This window comes from Alosa alosa, chromosome 1, assembly GCF_017589495.1.
Source record: "Alosa alosa isolate M-15738 ecotype Scorff River chromosome 1, AALO_Geno_1.1, whole genome shotgun sequence".
In the NCBI taxonomy this organism is placed as follows: domain Eukaryota; kingdom Metazoa; phylum Chordata; class Actinopteri; order Clupeiformes; family Clupeidae; genus Alosa; species Alosa alosa.
Genome location: NC_063189.1, coordinates 9606265 through 9630213, shown reverse-complemented (window position 1 = coordinate 9630213; position 23949 = coordinate 9606265). Strand labels below are relative to the sequence as shown.

The following is a 23949-nucleotide window of genomic DNA, read 5'->3' as shown; positions in this document are numbered from 1 at the left end:
TTATCTCCCACAATCTTTTGTATGTGGCATACATAATTGGCTACCACAGTAAATGCTACATACAATATGCCAACATAAAAGTGTGAAAAGACAGCATAGGATGGTGTTGGTTTGTAAATGATTCTCGTCTGCTTCTTCATTGGCAGACTACAAGTCAGATGACGCTAATTTGAGTTTTTGATTGGTTTGCGGTAGCAATTCATATGATTTGCCTAGTCAGTTTATAAAATGTATGTTTTTTTTTAAGGATATGATCTATATACTGTATCGCTGTTCTCAGAAATTAAAGCAGATAACCGCCCCCAGTTCACCATCACTGAACAGTGATGTTTACTCAGGCTTACGCAGAGAGCCAAGAGTGCCAAGGTGTTGTTCTCGTTAAAACCAGACGACCTGCAGTGGTGTGACCATTGGTTTCTGAACATATGACTGTTACAGTAGATTCATACATCTCATACTCACACAATTACGATCGTTTTGATGCTTGTGTCAACTCTGACATCACATTCTCAGAACAGTTAACACCCATGTCTGAACAAAAGCACTCTGGCCAAAATGACACATTTTACTCTCTCAAAACACTTAAAACATGCAGCAAAAGCAAATCTTGCCTTCAAACAACACATTCTGTCGTCAAATCACTGTGTGATTTCAATCAATAATTACACACTGGACAACTAAATGCAAAATCTAGTTCTCAAAATGAGCATTTTTGCTATGTCTGTTCCATTTCTTTCTCATTTTTCTGGTATCAGAAAAAAACTGTGAAAAGGCAAAATCAAAGTCAAAGTCAAAGTCAAAGTCTGCTTTATTGTCAATTTCTTCACATGTCAAGACATACAAAGAGATCGAAATTGCGTTTCCTACTATCCCACGGTGGAGACAAGACATAGTTTACCAATTAGGTCCACAGACAAACATAACATTCAAGTAAACAATATAAAAAGTAAAAATAAGAAGGCACATGCAATGAAGAAATAAGAGCAGCAAAATTTGGTAGAAATTGTGCAATTGTGCATACAGTAGACAGTCAATATCATAGTGCAAAAGTCAGGCCAATAAATGGCTGAGGTAGTTTTGTCTGACCTAAGTATGCAAGTGGCATAGTGGTGCAAGTTATGTAAGAGCAGCAGAAGTGTGTTCAGAAGTGTTCAGGACAACAGGACAACAACAACAAGTTGCAAGTGTGCAAGTGTACAAGTGGAGTAGTGCAAGTGGAGTAGTGCAAGGCAGCCATTTTGGGTCTAAAAGTCCAGGATGTTATGTAGCTGAGGGTGGAGGGGGGAGGGGGGAATGTAGAAGCTACTGAATAAAAAATAATTTATTCATTCCTCCCAAGATGGAACTGTCATTGACATGTAAGACCTACAGTAAAGACCTAAGCAAGACAAATTTCATTGAACTACAACTTGTCATTTTTTATCGAAATACACCTACAGTAAACACCTTTTGTACTGTTTTCTTCGCCAAATAGGCAATACAGTACTTTGTCTAAATGTGCATTACTGTAGATTCACTTGCAAATAGCAACACAGAACAGACATGGCATCTCTCTTATAGATAATGAATGATTGCTGATTCAAGAATTGTGCAAAGGAGTTCCACACAGGCGTATCAGAGTTTCAGACTTGTGCAAGGAATCTGTACCATCTGTGAAAAGATGTTTTCCTTTTGTTTAGCACGGGGGAAACCAATAGAGTTTGGGGACTTTAAATGACATCTGTGTTAACTGTTTTGCAGAAGGATGTGAGAACTATGTGAACCCAATGAAATCGTGTGAACACATTCGCAAGAGATGACTTCTGCTGTACAAAGAAAGTGTGAAGACCATGAAGACCAAGTGGATCCCAGTTTCCATAAGCAGGTAAAAGCAATCGAGAAAAACTGTAATATCGGAGCATAACACATAGCCTTTAGGGTCTAGACCTTAACTATTCAGTAGGGATGTAACCATACACTCAACTCATGATTTGGTACAATTCACAATTTTAAGTTAGATTTTCTCATTATTTTTTATTTTAACAGAATAAACTACAGATAAATTATGTCTGAAAAATATTCCTTTATTTATATAAGCAGAGAGGAAAACAAAGTCTGAACTTGTTGTGTCCCAGTATTATCCAGCGATGAGGTTTTTTTTTTCATTTGGAATAATCTTTTCACCAATCTGACTCCCAATTTTACTATCGTTGCCAATGATCGGGATGTCTGTGTTTTATCACTCTGAACAACCGACCAACAACTGAACATGTACTGATGTCTGACATCGAACAAGTGAAATCAAATGCAGATTATGCCCTATTCTGTTTAAAAATTGCATCACGAATGTTTTTTTTTTATCTGAACCGGTTGAACCGGTTGTACTGTGCATCATTACATCACTACTATCCAGCTTTGCACAGTTCTTTAAACAAAATATCTAATATTTTTTATCTTTCCCTGAATCTGGTGATTTTTTACAGAAATGACAATGCAGGGACATTTTTTACGAGAGAGAGACACACACAGGCCCAAAGCTGCCACAAGAGGTTGGTCAGGACACTGGACATCCTGCTCACCCTTGTCACACACTGACTAAATATAATCCAAAATTGCTAAATGCTAGGGCCCCTATTTTACAGCCAGCCCACTGTTGTGCCAGACGCGATGCAAGTCTTGTTTCTAGTTTACACCAGACGCCGTGATCATTATTCTGTCAGGCACACAAGTTGACAAGTTGTCAAATGAACCTTGCGCACTGCGCAGTCCCTGCAAACCCTGGTGTGCTTGGATGAATGTCCTTAGGATTTGTATTATTTCATTATTCAATATTATTGGGCTAAGTGTTACTTTTTTCAGGCTGTTTTCGATTGTAACCCCTTGTCAGTCTGTAGTGAAAGTAAACTAGATGTACCGCAGAGCGGTACAAAATATGACCGCCGCCCAGTCCAGCACATTTTTTCCACAAAAATAAATCACGCTGAAAGGCCTATATGATTCTAACTGTCTCACTAAATTGCATTATCCACACTCAATTCTCACTGGTATCTGCTACACAACAAGTACCAAAACATGATTAGTTCATAGATTTCACATGTAAAATTTATTTTATACAACCCCACCCCCATCTTGCCTGTTCATAATTCTGAGAAATTCTTGAATATGTGTCATACGTATGATTACTGTGAATGTATGTGTGTGCGTGTATATCTGCTTATGCACATGTGTGCACATGGAATGGGTTAACATGACCCCTGGAGGCAAACATACAGAAAAAATTGGTCATCCTAGGCCCTACGGTTCTCAAGATATTCACAGAAAACTGTGTCTGCCCTACCCTCCTTCGGGGGGGGGTCCAGTCCAGCTGGGGGGCTACAGATCAAAAACGAAAAACGATGGTTCCATGCAATCCATGTGGGGTTACATGCCCACCAAGTTTCGCGGTACCCGGTCTTTCAGTGTCGGGGAATCCTTGTTGGTGCACGGTCACTAAATGTACACATAAATCATTTTATTGTAAGGCCCCCATGAACGAAAAGTTCACAAAACTTGGCATGCATTCGGAAGGTGTCATAATGATCCTACACTTTCAATTTCGTGCAGTTTTGACCATGTCAGCCAGAGATATTGTGATGAAAACACCTAATTTTTTTGCTTTTTTAATTTTTAGCTAGGTGGTGCTATACATGAAATAAGTGGTAATGGGATGGGTTGACATGCCCCTTAAGACCAACATACAAAAAAAAGGTGGACCTCCTAGGCCTATAACGGTTCTCAAGATATTCACAGAAAACTGTCTCCGCCACCTACAGGCCAGTTGGTGTATAGTAACATAAATTAATTTATTGTGTGGCCCCCCATGAACGGAATTCAATCTTAAACTTGCCTGCATTCAGAGGGTGTCATAATGATCCTACACTTCCAATTTAGGTGCAGTTTTGACTATGTTAGGTCACAGATACCTGCGATTACAACACCTCATTTTTACTTTTTGTGTTTAACTAGGTGGCTATACATGAAATGAGTGGTTATGGAATGGGTTGACATGGCCCCTTGAGATCAACATACAAAAAATGGTCCTCCTAAACATTACGGTTCTCGAGATATTCACAGAAAACTGTGTCTGCCCTACCCTCCTTTGGGGTACAGATCAAAACGAAAAACGATGGTTCCATGCTATCCATATGGGGTTACATGCCCACCAAATTTCTGACTAAACCTATATGACCGCCGCTTCGCTGCGCGGCGGTCATAATAACTAAGTGTAAGACTTTGTTACTAGGCGAGTGCAGAGATGCGTGTATACTCTGCTTGTCACACACACACTTGTTTCAGAAAAGCAAGATGCAGATTCCTTCTGCAGAGATGCGCTAACTCATCATCAAAATAACAACACAGTTTGATTTTGCGCTCCTTGCTCCTAAGGGAATGGCAGATGTAACACACAACCATGATTAATTAAGAAATTAAGAAACTTAATCGCTTAACCTCCTGAGACCCGGGGTATAAATTTGAATGCATTTTTTATTTCTCTCAGTTATTTTGGTTTATTAGGGCTTCATGAGTATACAAAATAAATTTCACCTCTGTACATCAGGTAGTTTTTGAGAAAAGTGATGTATTGGGTCTATTTTACCAGAAAACACAACTAAATCGCCATTGTGTAACAAAGTGTAACTCTGTTTATTTCATCAGAATAGAACAGAGTTCAGAGTAAAACAAAAGTACAAAGTGTGTGTGTGTGTGTGTGTGTGTGTGTGTGCGCGCGCGCATGCGTGCGTGCGTGTATACACAGGTACATGTGAGAGAGTGCACCTATTTATTTCAATAGATTTTTTTTTTGTTTTTTTAAAAAGTAACAAAAACATAAACAATGAAATTAAACACTAAATTCAAGGATGTGCAAAATAATGCAAACTGTGTGTTTATGTGTGTGTGTGTGATAGTATGGCACCCTGGAGGTGTCATTGCAAGATATTTTGTGTGTATATCAAGATAATGTGCACTCATTTTACTAAAATGTGTGTAATTTAGCTAAATGGAAGTACAATTTAGCTAATCGAACCCACAATTTAGTAAAATGAACACACTATTTACAAAACTGAGCACATCATTTGCTAAATTCAGTGCACAATCTAGTACAATGAGAGCATGATTTAGCAAAATTAGCTATTTTTGTCAAATGGGCTCACAGTTTAATAAAACTATTTACTAAAAAAAAAAGAGTGCACAACTCAGTAAAATGAGCGCATGATTTAGTAAAATGAGCACACTATGCACTAGAATGAGTGCACAACTCAGTAAAATGAGCACACTATGCACTAGAATGAGTGCACAACTCAGTAAAACGAGCGCATGATTTAGTAAAATGAGCACACTATGCACTAGAATGAGTGCACAACTCAGTAAAACGAGCGCATGATTTAGTAAAATGAGCACACTATGCACTAGAATGAGTGCACAACTCAGTAAAACGAGCGCATGATTTAGTAAAATGAGCGCATATTCATTGGAACATATCATTTAAAAAATAATAAATTTTAAATTTAGTTGACAAAACTGTGTGAAAACAACAGTGCAAAATGCAAAAAACAATGCAAAATGTGTGAGTGTGTGCATGTGTGTATTGAAAACTGCTAAACTTTTAGAACTAGCACCATAGGTCTATTATGTGGAAGCAATCTGGAAGCACACATTTTAAGTCCCGATGTCCTCAAATGAGGACATAAAAGATAAAAGCTTCCTGATGTGTTACAATAAAAAATAAATGTGAAAAATCTATGCCATATCATACTAGAACTGTTAATAAGCATGAATAAACAAGTTTTAACCCCATAAATTACAATGGCACTCTACCATGACGACAGTTGTCATGTGCCCGCTGATAAAACATGTAGGTTGATATTGACGCCAACTTGTTTTTTCCCAATTTAGTGTAATGTGCTTTTATTACCACTAACTGGTACAAATAACTGGCATGAAATGAGGGCAACAGAAATTTATTCAGAATATTGAAGTAGAAAGTCCTGCAAAGCCTAAATGTTATGTCCTCATACGAGGACGTAGGGTCTCAGGAGGTTAAATGGGGCCCTAGATATTTATCAGGCAATAAATCAGTCTTGAGCTTGCTTACTCAGGGATGTGGTTATCAAACTTCATACCTTAGAGTTTCATGTAATCCTGATCTAATTTTAATCATACTCATACATGTTTGGTCTCAAATTGCTTTTTTGCTAGTGGTAGTGTGATTTTTTTCATGGGGTAATTATCCTGAAGAATTATGCAACATCTGGCTAAAATGCTGATTACTCAGATTATGGGTCTCACCCGCCATCCAAATATCTTCCTGTCCTTGAGAACACATAGGCAGGTCTTGGTTCACACTGCTCTATTTTACATCTGCATTATTTATGGATTCATTGTTATTGGCTCAGAGAGGGGGTGTACTTCACAGATCAGACAGACTCTAGCCCAAGCATTTCCCCTCATGCTAAAGAATGTGTCATATCCCCTCAAGGTTCCCACTTCTTTTAAGTAATGTCATTCCATTCCACGACATAAGCAGTGTATTCAGTGCTAGATTACACAGCCAAGTCTAATCTACAGCCTTAACAGTCTAGTCAAGTGTAGTCTACATTATTATTGAGTACAGCACGTACGAGTTTCCTGCAATTTGAGACGGCTCCATCGAACCCCATGCAGCAACATTAGGATACTTGAAATGTCACATGCATTTACTGTAATGGGTTCTAGAACCATTTCAAACTCACATCCTTTCAGTTACACATGTTCTGACTGTCTCTGCTTGCCCTTCTATGGATGAGTTTCCCTTCAGCATGTTTTATCGCTGTGGGTGCTATGTCGCCTAGCTGTGGTGGGAAATCCTTCATTTCGAAAGTCGAGATGTCCTCATGCTTGAAGATGTGCTTGTTAGTGCTGCAGGACTTCAAAAGAGGGTGGAGTTGGAGCTCTGCATGCATTCCCCAAAGACGGAGCTGTACAAGGAGAGCAGGTGAATGAGAGTTTAAGATGCTCTCTCACAAGGAGACTTTAGTACTTTGACCAAAGTCTTCCTGGCATTGTAATATGTGTGATGTGTGTGTGTGTTTTTTTGGTGATGATGGCAAATGTTTGTAGATAGGCACATTTGCCTTAACGAATGTGTCTCTGTGTGGACAAGAAGGGTATATTCAAATATATGAACAAGTATAAATGAATGTCCTCTGTATGTGATTGATTTTGTGTGTGTGTGTGTGTGTGTGTGTGTGTGTGTGTGTGTGGCTGAGTGTGAGTTTACGTGTGTTTGTCTTGTCTGCTGCTGTATGGCAGTGACAGCACACCTCCAGGGACATCCCACTGCTCCGCTCCATTTCTGCCCCACTGCCTCGACTCCACTTCCCCATAAATAAACCAGCAGCTTTACCGGAACACAAACCAAGGGCTGCGCCCAAATGGATTTACAATCTTCCCACCGTGACAGTCGGCAGCCAACATGCAGATCATTATCTATCAGTTACAAAAACAAATGTGACACATCACTCGTCCATGTGACCTCACCCAATGGCCGGTGAAAACCGGGTTCTTCTTAAAAAGCATGGCAACCCCTGCTTATGTCCATGGAGGATCTGATGTGAATATAGAGGGAAAAAACAGCACCTCATGCACACCAAACTCACCATTTGGGCTTAGTCCAGAAAAGCTGGTGCCATATTAGATAGCCCAAAGTGAAATTAGCACAACACTAGACTTTTCCAGCAGGCCACCTCAAGAAATGGAGGGAAAGGACATGAGATAATCTCACAGCAGGGTGTGAGAGGAGGAGGAAGAGCAGCAAGATGACAGGGACACAGTTGTGTCTAACTTTACAGCGTGTCAAAAAAGCTACTTGGTATAAAATGATGCACCGAAGCACTGCAGGCTTATGGAGTGTGTGTTTGTGTGTGTGTGTTTATATGTGTGTGTTTGTTGGGGTACGGCGGGTAGGGGTGGGGGAGGGGGTGTGAGGTGGCAACATCATTTGGGAGGGTTCGTCAATAGCCGTCTCAGAGCCCGCGGGATCCAGGAGTTCTGCGCTGATCCTTTAATCCCATGTGCCGAACGATAAAAGAAGCCAGGGGGGGGCAGTGAGGTAGAAACATAAATATTTACATTCTGCCTTCAGTCAGCCAGTCATCGCCACAGCGCTGAGCTGAGCTGAGCTGGCTGGCAGGCAGGAGGGGGGGCAGGCACAGCCCCTCATTTCCTCCTCTAGCAGCACCTCTCTCCCGATGTATTTTTGTCATTAATTTTTCATAGGTGAAGGGTATACAGTGCACATCGCCAGGCTGCTGCTCCATCATTGTGCAGCTATTTACAAACGGTGCACAAGTACACTTGACCCAGGGGCAAGTTGCCACCTCGATGCACCATACAGTACATATGAAACCATATGGGTTATAGCCAAGATGTATGGGTCTGTTAGGATGTACGTAATGTATCAGCTGAACTCCAGTGCAGCTACAATGGCACACTCATCACCTGGGCAGAAGGACCACTGGGTTCATGGTCAACATCTTGTACCTTGTTGAATGAAAGCCCTATTTTTAGTGCAGAGGCAATTTCACATTTTCAGTGTCCAAATAGCACAGATATATAAGCAACTCTTATAAAATTACCCTATCGTAAAAAACCCCAGAAACATACGGTCAAAAAACACATGCAACACTGTCTAAAGCACATACTTAAGATATGTTCTTACCCTTTAATTATATAAGATGTAGGGTTATGTAACATCCGTCCCAGGGAGCATTCAAAATGCATGAGAGGTTGTGCTCAGTTCATGGTGGAAAACAGCAATGTACATGCACAGCCATTGGACAGGAAGGGGAAGCAGAAGCAGGGGAGGGGGCTTTGGGCATTTCCACCCCACTTAAACGCCTTAAAAGAGCTAGCCTCGTTTTGTTCCTCATCTCGCCTGTGGCTAATAAACCCCTCTATCACTTGATATCCCCCCACCTTTTTCCTGTCAGACCATCTTTTTCTTTTTGCTGTCCTGGCGAGAAAATAGAGATTGGAATAATATTTGCCATTTGCGGCGCGGGATCAGTGTCATCCTTCAGTCCTAATCCCGCGGGCTCTGTGCTCCACTGGTTGCATATGTTCTGGGTACACTCATCCTCTTGGCCTAGCAAGCTCATGGGGCGAACAAAAAGAAGAAAAAGAACAAAAATCAATGCCCTTGTTGTCCTTGTCAGGGAAGGTGGCAGGCTGCCATAGCTGGGAGGTGAGTCACCAGCGGAGGTGTCCGGCCCTTCACTAAGCTGTTTTAATTACTGTTTAGGACCCAACCGGGGGGTGGCTGTGGACATGCAGGCCAGGAAAGAGGCAAACATCTATTAATTAATAAAGACTTTAGGCATTAGAGACAGAGATACCAATGTTAGGCATTAGAGATGGAGATAGAAAATTGCAAAATATAGTGTGAGACTGTCTCTTAGAGAATGAGGTTGACTAATCATTCTACATGTAGATGACAAAATGGGTAACTTTCTGCATGCACAGTGGAATGACCCAAAGAAGAATGGTTGATTGGAGGATACTCATTTGTATGAAAGAGGGACTTCTCCACACTAGAATCTGAAACTTTTTCTTGTGGCGACATGGTATTAAACTAGACATATTGCATAGGGGTTAGTAATGTGACAACCAATACATTAAGAGAATAAGCAAGAATAAAGTGAAATAAGAACATATTTGCCTATGAAAATTTAATGAAACATAGTTTACCAATGTGGCGGCTGTACACTGATCTGGTGGGAAGTACCCATGAGTCTAAACATATTCTGTTAAACCAGCGCATGGCTCTCTGAATCCTCCTGTTCCAAAACACGCTTGCATGCATGCAGAAGCACTGAAATGAGTGGTTAGCCAGGCTACACAAAGCGAAAGCATTTGCATGTTGGGTAATACTGGATAAAGAGCCACTCATTAAATCAGGAAATGAGAAGAGTGATGCCCGCCCCTGCCGAGCGTGATTCTGCTAAATGAGACACAACCTTGTCAAAACACAACAAAACACCGGGCAATTTACATTTTTAAACACAGAATGAAATGAACGACTATTATCCTGACAAAGAACTTTCTCTCTCTCTCTCTTGCTCTCTCTCTCTCTCTCTCTTGCTCTCTGTGTGTGCATGTCTGTGTGTGTGGGTGGGTAGATTTATGTATGTGTGCTTATATACATTTCAAATTTCCTTTCCCATAGAAAAACATCCACATTGAGTAGCAGTTGATTTTATATAGGTAGGAGTCCGTTTTGAACAGCCTTAAGCCTTTCTATTCAGGATGCATGGCTTTAACTGGAGCTGATGTGCAGCCATATCTGGCTGAATTGTTTTTGAAACCAAGTCAGGGGAGGACAACATTTAGCTGTCGCTTCTGGGTTATGCTCCTGAAAAATCCCATGCCAAAATATTCATGTCAAGCCAATGATGTGAACAGAATAGACATTTTCCTTGACAGGGCAGACAAAAGCTGTAACCCCCCCCCACCACACACACACACACACACAAACACACACACACACACTGACAGTCAACTTGCATAAAAAAAACTCTCCCCCATCTAGAGGAGACAGGAAATATGAAGTTAAGTCCGAGGGCTCTCCTACACACAATCCCAAGAGACACAGCACACAGACAAAAAGCATGGTCAATAATTCATCTGTGCCATCCATTACATTTTCACTATAGATCAAGCCATGGAGGCAGGTCTACTGCACTACTCTTCACAAGAACCCTCTCTAATCATGAGTTCAACACACTAGCCACACACACACACACACATACACACACACACACACACACATACACACACACACACACACACACACACACACACACACACACACACAAACACACACCCACACGCACCCCACACACACACACACACACACACACACACACACACACACACACACACACACACACACACACACACACACACGCACCCACACACACACACACACACACACACACACACACACACACACACACACACACACACGCATACCCACACACACGCATACCCACACACAGCCTGAGGCCTGAGACCACTGTCTGACTCAATCGATACTCTCGCTCACTCTTTGAGACAGATGGAGCTTAAATAAGATGACGTCTCAAGTTCCACATCCAAAAACACTAGCACTGGAAGTCTGAGAGGCAACACCTCCACAGGCTGCACTTAAGAGGGATGGATGGATGGATGGATGCAGCACAACATAAGAACTCAAACTATGACACCAGAATGGACTACGATTCAATTACAACATTACTCAAAGAGATAAAAATGTCAACCCATTTGCTCAAAGCTTTGATGCTTTTCTTAAATGTCTCTTACAAAGTATACATAATATACATGTATAGCCTACATAATAACCATTCATACATGATCAAAGCTGTGTGTGTGTACTACTTGATATTTGTTTAGATTTGTGGCAACGAAGGAGCAGAGCATAAGCAGGAATATGCATTTGTTAAATTATTTACAAAACAGTCATTTGTGCGCTCACCTCCATGCTTGTTAGGTTACAGCGATGGGTGCCTGCAAACCAACCACTGCTGGAGCACTGATCAATGTCCACATCCTGCAGGTTCACATCCACCCGCACAACTCCTCTGCAGGAACAACAGAGAGAGAGAGAGAGAGAGAGAGAGAGATGCTTGACTGGTCTTGTTTGTAAAAGAAAGAATGCATAAGGAGGGTGGCATGGAAAAGGATTTAGATTGCTTTTGATTCAAATTGGCTCCTGAACAGAAGCCCTGCTTTCAAAATGAATACTTGTACAAGGGGCTACTCAACTTGTAATTTTCACACGTACAATAAATGCAAGAAAGCTTAAGCATAATCAGGCCAGAAGTCATTAATGGAGATTAGTTTAATGAGACTTGTCAAAAAACACAAAACTCAACTTTAAAAGTAATTCAGTCAAAGGACATACTAAAATATCTGAACACTAGGCCTACAGAAAAATGACAGCTATTAAATGACATGTCTACAATTAGCGGGAATATATGCCAAAGCCATCACTAGGTCTCCTTATGAAGTAATTGTTGCTCAGTCTCTTCACAACAATCCCGATCAAATAAAAAGAAAATCTGACCTCAGGCTGGCTCTGAAAGGGAAGTGGGAAGTGAGGGCTACTGTAACTAGTGTGTCACTTGTGTCCTGTTTCCCACCACTGACTTGACCCCAGACACAGTGGGCAATATGAGGGCATCATTAGCGTGCCATTCGATTGTCAGAAAGACCAGTGGGCTTTACGGACCAGCTCATTAGGACAGGTTGAACTGCAGTGAGACCAAAGACCAGCCTTTTCAAAGGCATGTCTTACCAGCAGAAATCCTGAAAGTCAGTGTTCACTCTGTGTGTGTGTGTGTGTGTGTGTGTGTGTGGTCAGGTTAAACAACCTCTTCATCCACTGGTTAGGAAGCAAGTGCTTTATTCAATTTCTTACAGCTCTGAAGGAATGTTGCAGAACAGAAGTTTCCTGAAATATTTTAATTCTCAATGACATTTGGGTCTTCCTCTTGGTGTTGTGTGAATGCTTTCTACTGATGTAAATATGTGCACTGTACTACAACTAGCTTGTGTAAATATATGGCATTCACATCACCCATCAGTATCACTCTCACCATGGTGTTCTTATCCTTTGGGTTGTTACTCTATTTAGCTTTTTCCCTCCACTGCTAAAATGTGCTATGGCTTGTGTCTCACCGGATTTCATAGTATGTTTCACTGTATTTCAAAATGAGACAATCCTTTCCATATAGTCCCCATAGCTTGAAGCTCAGCTCCATCTAAGTTTTGTGATATTAAGTGTGTGAGATAATGTGTCACATAATGTATGCTAGGGGGGGAACACAGCATATGCTCGGCATTAAGTCCTATCCAACCCCGTAGCTTTCCGACTGCAGCGCCTTTCTCTTTGATGTGACACATGGAGGGTCGGTGGCGCAGCAGACTAACAGGCATATCCAAACAAAAGGGATGAAGAGGCTTAGCGCAGAATGACAGGCACTTGGGTGGATTCTACATGACAATCTAAGGTGCTGGCTGGTATTCCAGCCATGTTTTCCATGTGCCAGCTGTGTGGGGCTCCTGTTCAAATGTTCTTGCAAGGTTGCATCAGGACAAGGAAGACTTGTAAGGGGAGTAACACATGTTCAGCACTTCCTGGCTGCTTTTCATTCACTCCTGTAAAAGGAACATGCCAACTTTTTGGGAAATTAACTTATTTGAGTTAGACAGGCCATTACATATTTATTGCACGCACTTCTTTCTTCTGCCTGACACCATTAACATAGCTTAGCATAATTAACAGGAAGTGGGTTACACCAGTAGTCCCTACTCCCTTTTAACTATAACTATAGCTATGGGCTAGCTATAGGCTGACTAGTGTGTATGTATCCTCTTATCTAGCTCTGGGGTAGACAGCAAACAAGCTAATTTCCCAAAGTTGGTGTTCTCCTTTAATCGAGAAGCATTCTAGATGAGCGGCTGATTATGATTATGCCTACAGTGTGCAAAGCAGTCATGAAGGTGAATGGAGGCTGCACTGGAGAATATGCTGGAGTCATTGTTATTGTAGGACCCATTTGCTGGATCCTACAATAAAAAAGTCCAGTGACTGCCTCTGTTTAGACCCTCCATTTACTGGATCCTACAATAACAAAGTCAGAGACTGCCTCTGTTTAGACCCTCAAAGGAACCTCAGAGGCTGGCAACATGGTTATATCTCTTTAATTTTCATCCAAATCGACATCTCCCTCTGTTGCAAGCCAGAGCTGTCCAAAAGAACAGACTTGGAGCCAAATATGACAGCAGCACAGGCTCAAGCACACAACGCCTTCTGTTTCGCTCCTACCATTCGCTCTCCACACTTATCCCAGGCACACACACACACACACACACACATACTTATTATGCACACCCAACAGCATAGTCTGGGGAGACTGCAAGCCTGTCAACTTTCTCCCTCTCTGGAGAGAACTGGTGCAAACACCTTAAATGGCAGGTAAACTGGCCGAGGTCCCTGAGAGAGAAGGAGTGGGAGCCAAAGAACAGAGGAGGCAGATGGAAAGAGGTGAAGAGAGAGAAATCAACATTCTTCTACACATACATACTGTAGCTCTGTTCTGTGGACAACAAACTATGTGTTCTTGAAGGCGAAAAAGCACAAGATGCCTACACACTGTTGCCTTCAATACAAGACACTATTCAAATGCATACTATCAAAAGACATTGACTGTAACGCTGGCTGCCATGGCCATGGCATACCCTATGCTGTATATTATGCCATAAATGACTGCTTTATAAATGCATCTAATTTTAGGAAATGAGTATTACTTCTGATTTGTGATACATTAAAATGCAAGTTTATTATTCACAAATGTATAATGTTTGTCCATTTACACATATGGTTAATGATTCCTCAACACCTGAGCTTGAAGCTTGTGCAACGGATTAAAAATATTCAGCAAACGATTTGCAATGGCCTATAACCACATAATGGTCTAAACACTATCCCCAGCGGTCTTTGTTATGCTAAAATTCAATTAATAAGCATCAATGAGCATTTAAGGACCAGACCATCTGCTGTAGATTACTAAATCAGACACAACTGCCGATTCACAATGGGAAAGCGGTGGCATTTATGAAACATTTCAGACGGCGGAGTCCTTTCTATCTGCTGTAGTATTTTTCCTCAGCTCCCAGCCTCAACATATACTGAGTAAATCTAATATGCAGCTGCAAGTTTCACTCAGGTTTGGGTTCTTTTATCTGGATGCTAGATGACAGCCGGTGGCCATGTCTCGTTTGTCTGAGAGATGTGAGAGTGTCATTTTAAATCAAGTCATGAGGAGCCATGGAATGAGATAGGAACTTTTTTCTCACTTTGAGCTCTACAACAACCGGACAGACATAGAGGAGTATACAGACACTGTAACCTCTTACATCACCAAGTACATCGATGATGTGACCCACACAAAAGACATCATCACACTCACAAGATAACCACCCACTTCAAAGACAGCAGGAACGCACAAAGCCTATGGCAGGGCATTCAGGCCCTCACGGACTACAAGCCCGCGCCACAGAGCTGTGAGAGCAACATCCCTCTGCTCAACAACCTGAACCGCTTCTTTGCTCGCTTTGAAGCACAAAACAGCACCTGCCCACAGAAGACCCATCCCCCTCTACATGAGCAGCCCCTGTGCCTCTCTGCCGACAGCGTGAAGAGGACACTTGCTGCTATCAACACCCGTAAGGCAACAGGTCCAGACAACATCCCAGGTCGTGCGCTGAAGGACTGCGACACTCACAGACATCTTTAACACTTCCCTGAAGCAAGCCATCGTCCCATCATGTTTCAAAGCTGCCACCATCATACCTGTGCCGAAGAAAACTGCTCCATCCTGCTTCAATGACTACCGCCCTGTGGCACTGACACCCATCATCATGAAGTGCTTTGAGCGGCTTGTCATGTCACATTTCAAAGCCATTCTCCCCCCCACCCTGGACCCCTTCCAGTTTGCATACCGAGCCAAGCGGTCTACAGAGGATGCAATCTGCTCTGCCCTCCACCCAGCCCTCACCCACCTGGAAAAAAGAGACTCATATGTGAGATTGCTGTTTATAGACTTCAGTTCTGCATTCAACACCATAATACCACAACAACTCATCTGCAAACTTGACAAACTGGGACTCAGTACCTACCTCTGCAACTGGCTACTGGACTTCCCTCTGTCAGAGGCCCCAAGTAGTGCGTGTTGGCAACAATACCTCAAGCCGCATCACACTGAGCACAGGGGCCCCCAAGGCTGCGTGCTCAGTCCGCTGCTCTTCACCCTGCTGACGCATGACTGCACTGCAACCTACAGCAACAATCACATAGTGAAATTTGCTGACGACACAACTCTGGTGGATCTCATCACTAAGGGCGACGAGACTCAATACAGGTTGGAGGTCGACCATCTGACCACGTGGTGCAGGGACAACAACCTCCTGCTGAACGCCAGCAAGACCAAAGAGATTGTTGTTGACTTCCGAGAGGTCACACCCAACACCTGCCACTGACCATCGACGGAGCTGTGGTGGAGAGAGCGAGCAGCACCAAATTCCTGGGGTGCACATCAGTGAAGACCTCTCCTGGACCACCAACACTGCATCACTGGCGAAGAGAGCTCAGCGCCGCCTGTACTTCCTGTGGAAACTCAGGCGAGCAAGTGCTCCACCAGCCATCATGACCACATTCTACCGAGGCACCATTGAGAGCATCCTCTCCAGCTGTATCGCTGTGTGGGGGAGGAAGCTGCACTGAATACAACAGGAAAGCCCTGCAGCGCATAGTGAACACAGCTGGAAGGATTATTGGTGCTTCACTCCCTCCCTGAAGGACATTTACACCACCCACCTCACCGCCAAACACCACCAAAATTGTGAGTGATTCAAGTCACCCCTCACAATCTGTTTGATCTTCTGCCCTCTGGGAAGAGGTACAGAAGCCTGCGGCTCCCACACTACCAGACTCACCAACAGCTTCATACACCAAGCTGTAAGGATGCTGAACTCTCTCCCTCCTCTCCCCCCTCCACCCTCAGCTACATAACATCCTGGACATTGGACCCAAAATGGCCGCCTGCACTACTCCACTTGCACACTTGCACACTTGTACACTTTACAACTTGGTGTTGTTGTCCTGAAAACACAACACTTCTGCTGCTCTTACATAACTTGCACCACTATGCCACTTTCTTTCTTACTTAGGTCAAACAGAACTACCCAAGCCTTTTATTGGCCTGACTTTGCACTAGTATTTTATTGACTGTCTATGCACAATTTCAACCAAATTTTGCTGCTCTTATTTTTTCATTATTATATGTGCCCTCTTGTTTACTTATTTACTTACTTTTTTGTTTACTTGAATGTTATGTTTGTCTGTGGACCTAAATTGGTAAAATATGTCTAGTCTTCACCGTGGGATAGTGAGAAACGTAATTTCGATCTCTTTGTATGTCTGGAACATGTGAAGAAATTGACAATAAAGCTGACTTTGACTTTGACTTTGACTTTACTGGCATGAGTCAACATCCAGTGTCAACCAATCAAAGGTCATCATGTCTGCGGATAGTGTCAAAGCCCCAATATGGAGCCATTACCTTAATGGCAGACTGTGAAGTGTGTGAACTTTAAAAGTCACCAGCAAGGTTCGGGGGAGGAAATCCCTCATCAGACTCTTCAGAGCCTCATCTGAAGATTAAGTCACTGCTGGCTCTATTGGCTTCTCTTTCTTTCCTCCCCCACAAGTTGTGCGGCTGTGCCCAGCCTGTAAAACTAATAACGTCATATAGGGGGTGATTAGTCTTAGTGGATATCACTGAGAAGTTATAAGGCCTTGACATGAGCATGGCTTTCCTCTAGGCCTCACAGCAATTCTCACTTTTAAATTGAACACAACTGCAACCTGACTTCACATTTTAACCTCAGTGTGATGATAAGGCACTTTGACATATTGTACCCTTTTAATGTACAATTTCAGTCATATTCAGGAAGTAATTTTCACTTAGTCCAAAAGTGATTTAATATACATTTGAATATCAATTGCTGCTGATGATCTGAGGAGATTCGCTATTATAAGTACCATATTAGACTATTTGGACAGATGGAAATGAACATGCCATTACTATTAACAGATATGCCTATATTATCTAGGCTACACCTAAATGTTAATGGAAAGTGTCTGCTCATGCATTGGTATGTAGTCATATTGGCCTGTTAAATTCATACCAGACTCATTCAAGTAAATTCCAGAGAGTGTCAGGTTTCAGGTGTGGTGTACATCTTTTATCATTTATTCATGGCCGAATTGATTTTGGAATCACACAGAGAGGGTTCTGTAAGGTGAGATGCTTGGAATTCACCACCAACTTAGGAACTGTACACACATACCTACCATATCAGAACACATTATTGAAATATCTACGGATAAGCCCACACACACACACTCAAAAGTAGATATGTTTAAAATGCAACCATATGATATAATCGTGAAGAATTACAAGATCTGATGCAGGCAACTAGGATAATACAAAATGAATTTTAAGATAACAAAGACATCAAGTAATTAACGTTGTAAAAGTGTTTTCATCCAGTGACACATCTTGGGTACTGATATCTTTGCCATACACTTAGCTTTGATGTTTCAGTGAGGCGTATATGTACATGGAACATCAATTAAACATACAGTGGATCCTCAAAGACCTAGTGCCATTTTAGAATTTGTCCCAGCAAGAATACTTATCTTGAATAGTCAAATTGCTGTGAGGATGTTTCTACATGTTCCTATTCATATTCACATTCAAAGGTGAAACATTTTGCTGCACCAGTTTAGGTGTTTCTACGGAGATAATTACATGCCACACATTTGGCTTTCCATCCAGTGACACTGGAATAACTGAGTTAATTCTGCCCTGCACATTGGCAAAGCAAATGGGTAAATTATATGTGTGAAGCTAATTAATTAGGATGTTTAGAACTTCAGAACACTGACCGCTTCTGACATATAAATCAATCCTGCCAAGACCACTTGCTTTCACCATATGGAAAAGATCAGGGCCGACAACACTAGTGGAATGTACATTTTACACCCATTTCCGCTTCTATTATTCTCTTATGTTACATTTAGGTTATGTTTCATTGAACATGAAACATGAATTGAATATGTGAAAGGTACATTTATAAGAATGGCATGTACAGAGAAAGATAAAAACAACACGTGTTCAGACCTGCCATAGCATGTCATACCTGAACTCTGGCGCGGAGTTGGCCCTCAAGCCGTAGAAACCAGCAGATAAGGTAAGGAGCCAGAAAGGAACAAAGTTTCCGTTCTCGCACTCCAGGTATGGAGCCGACCACTTGATCTGATCTTTGTCAAGAACATAGCCATCCTGAGCGGTTCTGCCATCCCTGCTCGAAACCACACGGGAAACGTGTGGCTTTTTCCGGTCCCTAAAATCATGGTACCACTCTGAATCCGGCGCTCTGTTTCTTAAGCGATGAGCGGCCGATGGTGATAGGTCCTGAAGCACTATGTCCTTATTTTTTCTGGTCGCTTGGAGAAAGATTTGAGGGCCAGGTGTGGGTGACTCTGCGTGAAAAGTGACCACTGCCCGGTGGATTTTGGGGTCTCCCTCCAGCATGCTCCTGACCAGTGCATGGTACCACTGAATATCGCGCCTTATCGACTGCTCCCTCGACCGGTTTGATTGTAGAAGCATGTTTAGGAAGTTGGTGGCATGCGCCATAGTATCCAAAACACTGTGGAGAGAGTAGTGCGAGGCGACCTGAGAGCCACCACGCAGACTGCTCAGCTCATACCGCCGTGAGCAGTTTACATGTTCCAGCGTTGCAGAGTCTCCCGTGTGAAGGAAAGCGGTCACCACCCTGGGCAGGTCCTCCTCAATTTTGTGAGCGACCACCGTGCGTTCAGTGACCGGCTTGTTAAACAGTGTTGGGTGGTATTGCGGGTCACGATTGTTCGGTGTGCTGTACACTGGATACCTTGTCCTGGTCTCCGAATCTTTGTCATTATCAGACCATTCCACATATCCATAATTGGAGCCGAAAGCAAATCCTATTCGTAGGAGCAGGTATATCAGAAGAATACCCATACCGTTCGCCTTCTTCACGGATAGGAATTCAGGTTTAGTTTACATCCAGTCTGTTGGGTACACCATATACATTAGCAGAACTTCGGATCTTTTTCAACTGACTCACTAATCTCTGGATAACAGTTGGTGGACATTAGTCATCCACGCGTTTCGCATGCAATTAACAGTAGTTGAACGGATCAAGTGGCTTACATGCTGCCCGCTGTCGTCTTTTAAACGCCACTGGAGTTTAGTCGCATTATTTACCACTGGCGGTCTCGTTCCTTCTTCTGCCGTTTGATACCAGATGTTACCAATCAGACGCTCCCATCAAGAAAATGCGTTGCAATTGACTAAACCACTGCCTTCACACTGTACCTTCGCAAACATTGTGATGAAATATAGCCTATCAGAACCTCAAAGAAAGCTGGAACAGAATGCTCTTGTATCCAGTTTCTTTATGGTATACGCCAGGACAGCTCACAAGTCGTAGACTTCTCTATGGATATTATTTCTGTCAATCACGAAACTGGGTGGATGTTAGGTGGGGAGAGGACGGGGAGCTGTCCAGTGCTGAAATCGGCGCCAAGGGTGGTCGAGGAAGAAATATCAGTTAGATTAGTTACGCGGTCGAAATCGAGAAAGCATATGGTCGTTATTGAAAATTGATATAATTTATAGGCTACCTCCATTTCAGATTGTTCCGGTGTGCGCAAACTCTGAAGAAGCAACGACTCATCTGACCTCATGAATATTTCCCACATATTCATATTTGGAACTTCATCAACATTCTTTACAACCATGGCAATAACTGAAGCACTTCATGGTTGACTAAAAATTTCAGCATCCCACAAGTCTCTTTTTTCAATTTTGTGCTCACCTACTTAGACTTGCAAAGCAGCACTTTATTTAATACAGGAGGAGTTATTTTGGATTTTCAATTTTAGATTTGTACTGTATCTATTCAGTCATAAGCATACGATGAAAAAGGAACTGTGTTTGGGATGTTTTTTCATATGGTTTTTATGCAAATACGTTTGATTTGGAGTTGGAAATGTAATCTTTGAACAGTCAGAGAGAGAGAGAAAGATACACACAGAGAGAGAGAGAGCGAGAGAGAGAGAGATACACTCATATACACGTAGGCAGACACACAAGTACTGTAGCATAGAATTGTAAGTCACATGTCAAAGGTATATTAGGCTTTAATATTGCCTTCAAGCTGATGGGTGCTTACCCAGTTTAATCTTCATCCAACATACAGCTGTGAGGGCTACTTTCATGCTATGTCAGAAAACACAAACTGTGTTAAGGTTTACTAATTGACAGTCAGCCACCTTGACGTAACTTCTGCTGTCTCTGTGACCAACTTAATGGCTCTTCACCTGCTTGCCCCTGTGATGCACACAGTGTTAAAGGCCCTACAGAGGGGCTGGCTTGAGGACACTCTGCATCCCAACACAACAGGTTCACCCCTTGCTTGCCCCATTGCTCTGCTGCTTTCCTTTAGCTCAGTGCGGTTTGCCCTCTTGCTCTTATTGGCCTCCCCGATGCAGTCTTCTCACAGAACAAAGAGTTCTAGAAACGATATGCTTTGAGCCTTCAAACATCTGGTTTGAGCATTGACGCAGCAGCAGCATATGGGAGCTTCAGTTGCTTCCCCGGATCAACTTCAGCCTCCCAGTCTTGTGCCATCGCAAGGAGGCCAGAGGAGATGGTCTAAGTGGCTGCTGTTGGCTTCTTCCCAGCTTTGACGAATGTGATGGTTTTTCACAGGTTGGAGATGCTTGCAGTGGCTAATCCCACTGCAGATGATGTCTGTTATGGCCTTCAGGACTTAGTCATGACCCCAGTGCCAAGCACCAACGCCCCTTGCCCAGGGCGCCCTAACAGCTACTGAGGATGGTGCTCTAGGGTCCCTCTGATCAGGAACTGCAGGCATTATTACGTCTTCGCCTTCCCCCTGCAGAGGAAATAGGAAAGGGCTTGGTAGAACGTCATAGACAGCTTGGATGAAGAATTTGATCCAAAGCTCGACCCCAGAGACGTCCCACTGCTGTCTCTCAACTACAGGCTTGCTGTCTCATGCCAACCATCCTGCTGGCTCATTCTTCTTCTAATGATGCTTGCTCATCATCCTGGACCATATTACAGAAAATTGCACACACAAAATAGTGAATGTTGGAAAACCAACCATGCAATGTTTTAAAATACAACCACAAGTAAGCTATAAGTTTCGATAACTGCTTTTAATCGTTTGACATTAGGTAGCTGCAATAAGATTTGATCAGTATTGAGTGGTACACTATATGTGATGTATTACATTATGTTACTAAACAGTTACTCCTTGTTAGTTAATACCATGTGTATTACCCCCTCCATGTGTACACTTCTTCTGGTGCTCCTCGTACAGCCTCTCTTTCCTCAGCGTCTTGCGCCATGCACATATGCGGAGTGCTGCCCTGACTAACCCAAGCAACACCTCCTGTCTTTCTACACCTCCTTTGAAATTCTTCCAGAGAAGACAGCTTCCTGCTGTGTTCAATCACATTGCCAGAAAGGTAAAGTGCCACTTCCCTCACACGGATCACATAGATCCCGTTAAAATACAACGTGTGTTGTTATAGTGTCACGGTGTGAAAGTTGGACCAAAGATGGTGCAAAAAGACAAGAGAGTCAAGAGCCTACAAAACTAAAGTCAGGCTACAGTTTAGTGTAATCTGTACGCAAATTCATATTGTTATACTTTTGAGGATTTACTATTTTTTCTAATTGTTCTGCTTTGGGTTTATTTCAATACTTAATATTAAAATGTTTAGTAGAAGACCATATTTAAAGCTGTAATAAAACATGTGGCCAATTGAACAAGAAAAGATTACCAAATGATCCCAAACCATGCACATAAATGGATTATTTTAAAAGTACAGTATGTGCTCCACAAAATGCTCCGCAGGTCTCATCATCTCCATCAGTGGCATTCATGTAATACAAATGGAAGTCTTACCATGGCAGTGCTGTATGCATTTTTTTAATCAGGCAGAGCATCAACATACAGTATGCTTCTTATGCACAGGGCGCCTAGGAAGCAGCAGACAGCATGCTGGACCTCAAACCCTTTTTCTAGTGAATGTTTCATGAAAGGAAATCAACGGCTTTGAGTGTCAGTGGTAGGATATGCACCTATGTGGAGAGCAGGTGGCCCTGAACTTCTGCTTGCGGGGATCAGTCTTGCTGGAGCTGACAGCTGTGAGACTGTCGCGATGGCTGGGTGTGAACTCACAGGCATTAACTGCATGGGAGAATTATTCCCTGAAGGCTTGAGAGTGTTGACACATCCACACACTCACATCCACATTCTCCACACACATACACACACACCATGCACAAGCTCTCTCTCTCTCTCTGTCACACACACACACACACACACACACACACACACACACACAGTTACACATAGCTCACTTCAAATTTAGCTCTGTGTTACTCTGGATGTGGATGAAGCCAGCAGCCTATAAGAAAAATGGCATGTTCAAAATCAGATGCCACAGAGGACTTGGGAGTAAATGAGATCATTGAAATGGGCTTTGTGGAGAAATTGCACAATTTGTTTATTTTCTGCCAATGCATTGCCGTGAGGTTGAGGTAGAATAAGTCGCGATGCCTGGCTTATGACACTACACTAGTGGTCCATTTTGTATTTCAAACAAGGTGTCATGCACATTATGTGTGAACAGTAATGAGTGAGATTACAGTAATCTGTTTAGTTGACAGTCAGGATATTTAAAAAAAAAATGTAATCACACCAGAACAATATGCCCAAAACTGTACCACTAGCCAGCTTTGTTTTCAAAAGAATATGAGTCTGGCCTGTATTTGTGGCCTTTTATCTCTGTGTTTTTCTGTCTGTCCTATGTCTTTATTTGTCATATATTCCTATTTTATAGTCTCCCACCTCAGCTCAGTAAGTGTGAGAGCAGGAGTGTGTCTCTCTGGGATCCATTAATTAGTCTGGTTTAATGTCAGCGAGGCGAATGTTTAATATCTGTTCCATCATTCATTGGATGAATGTTGGATGGCAGGGAAGCCATCACTCAGTCACACAGTTTAAACAGCCTCTGATGAATGGACTGCAGCATGGTGGGATAGTACTGTTCTAAAAATAACTGACTGTGTGTGTGTGTGTGTGTCTCTGTATGTGTGTGTGTATGTGTGAATCTCTCTCTCTCTCTCTCTGTGTGTGTGTGTGTGTGTGTGTGTGTGTGTGTGTGTGTGTGTGTAT

At 42.5% G+C, this 23949-nt stretch overlaps 1 protein-coding gene across 1 annotated transcript in view; it reads right to left on the bottom strand.

Annotated features, from left to right (window-relative positions):
• gpr158b (G protein-coupled receptor 158b) overlaps positions 1 to 20144 on the bottom strand; it is a 56831-nt gene extending 36687 nt beyond the window's left edge. The window contains exons 1-2 of the mRNA XM_048259275.1: positions 18826 to 20144; positions 11531 to 11636 (exon numbers count right to left, since the gene is read on the bottom strand). Of these exons, the coding sequence (XP_048115232.1) occupies positions 11531 to 11636; positions 18826 to 19691 (972 nt within the window). The 5' untranslated portion in view covers positions 19692 to 20144. The remainder of the gene's footprint in view (positions 1 to 11530; positions 11637 to 18825) is intronic.
• Between the last annotated feature and the right edge of the window lie 3805 nt (positions 20145 to 23949).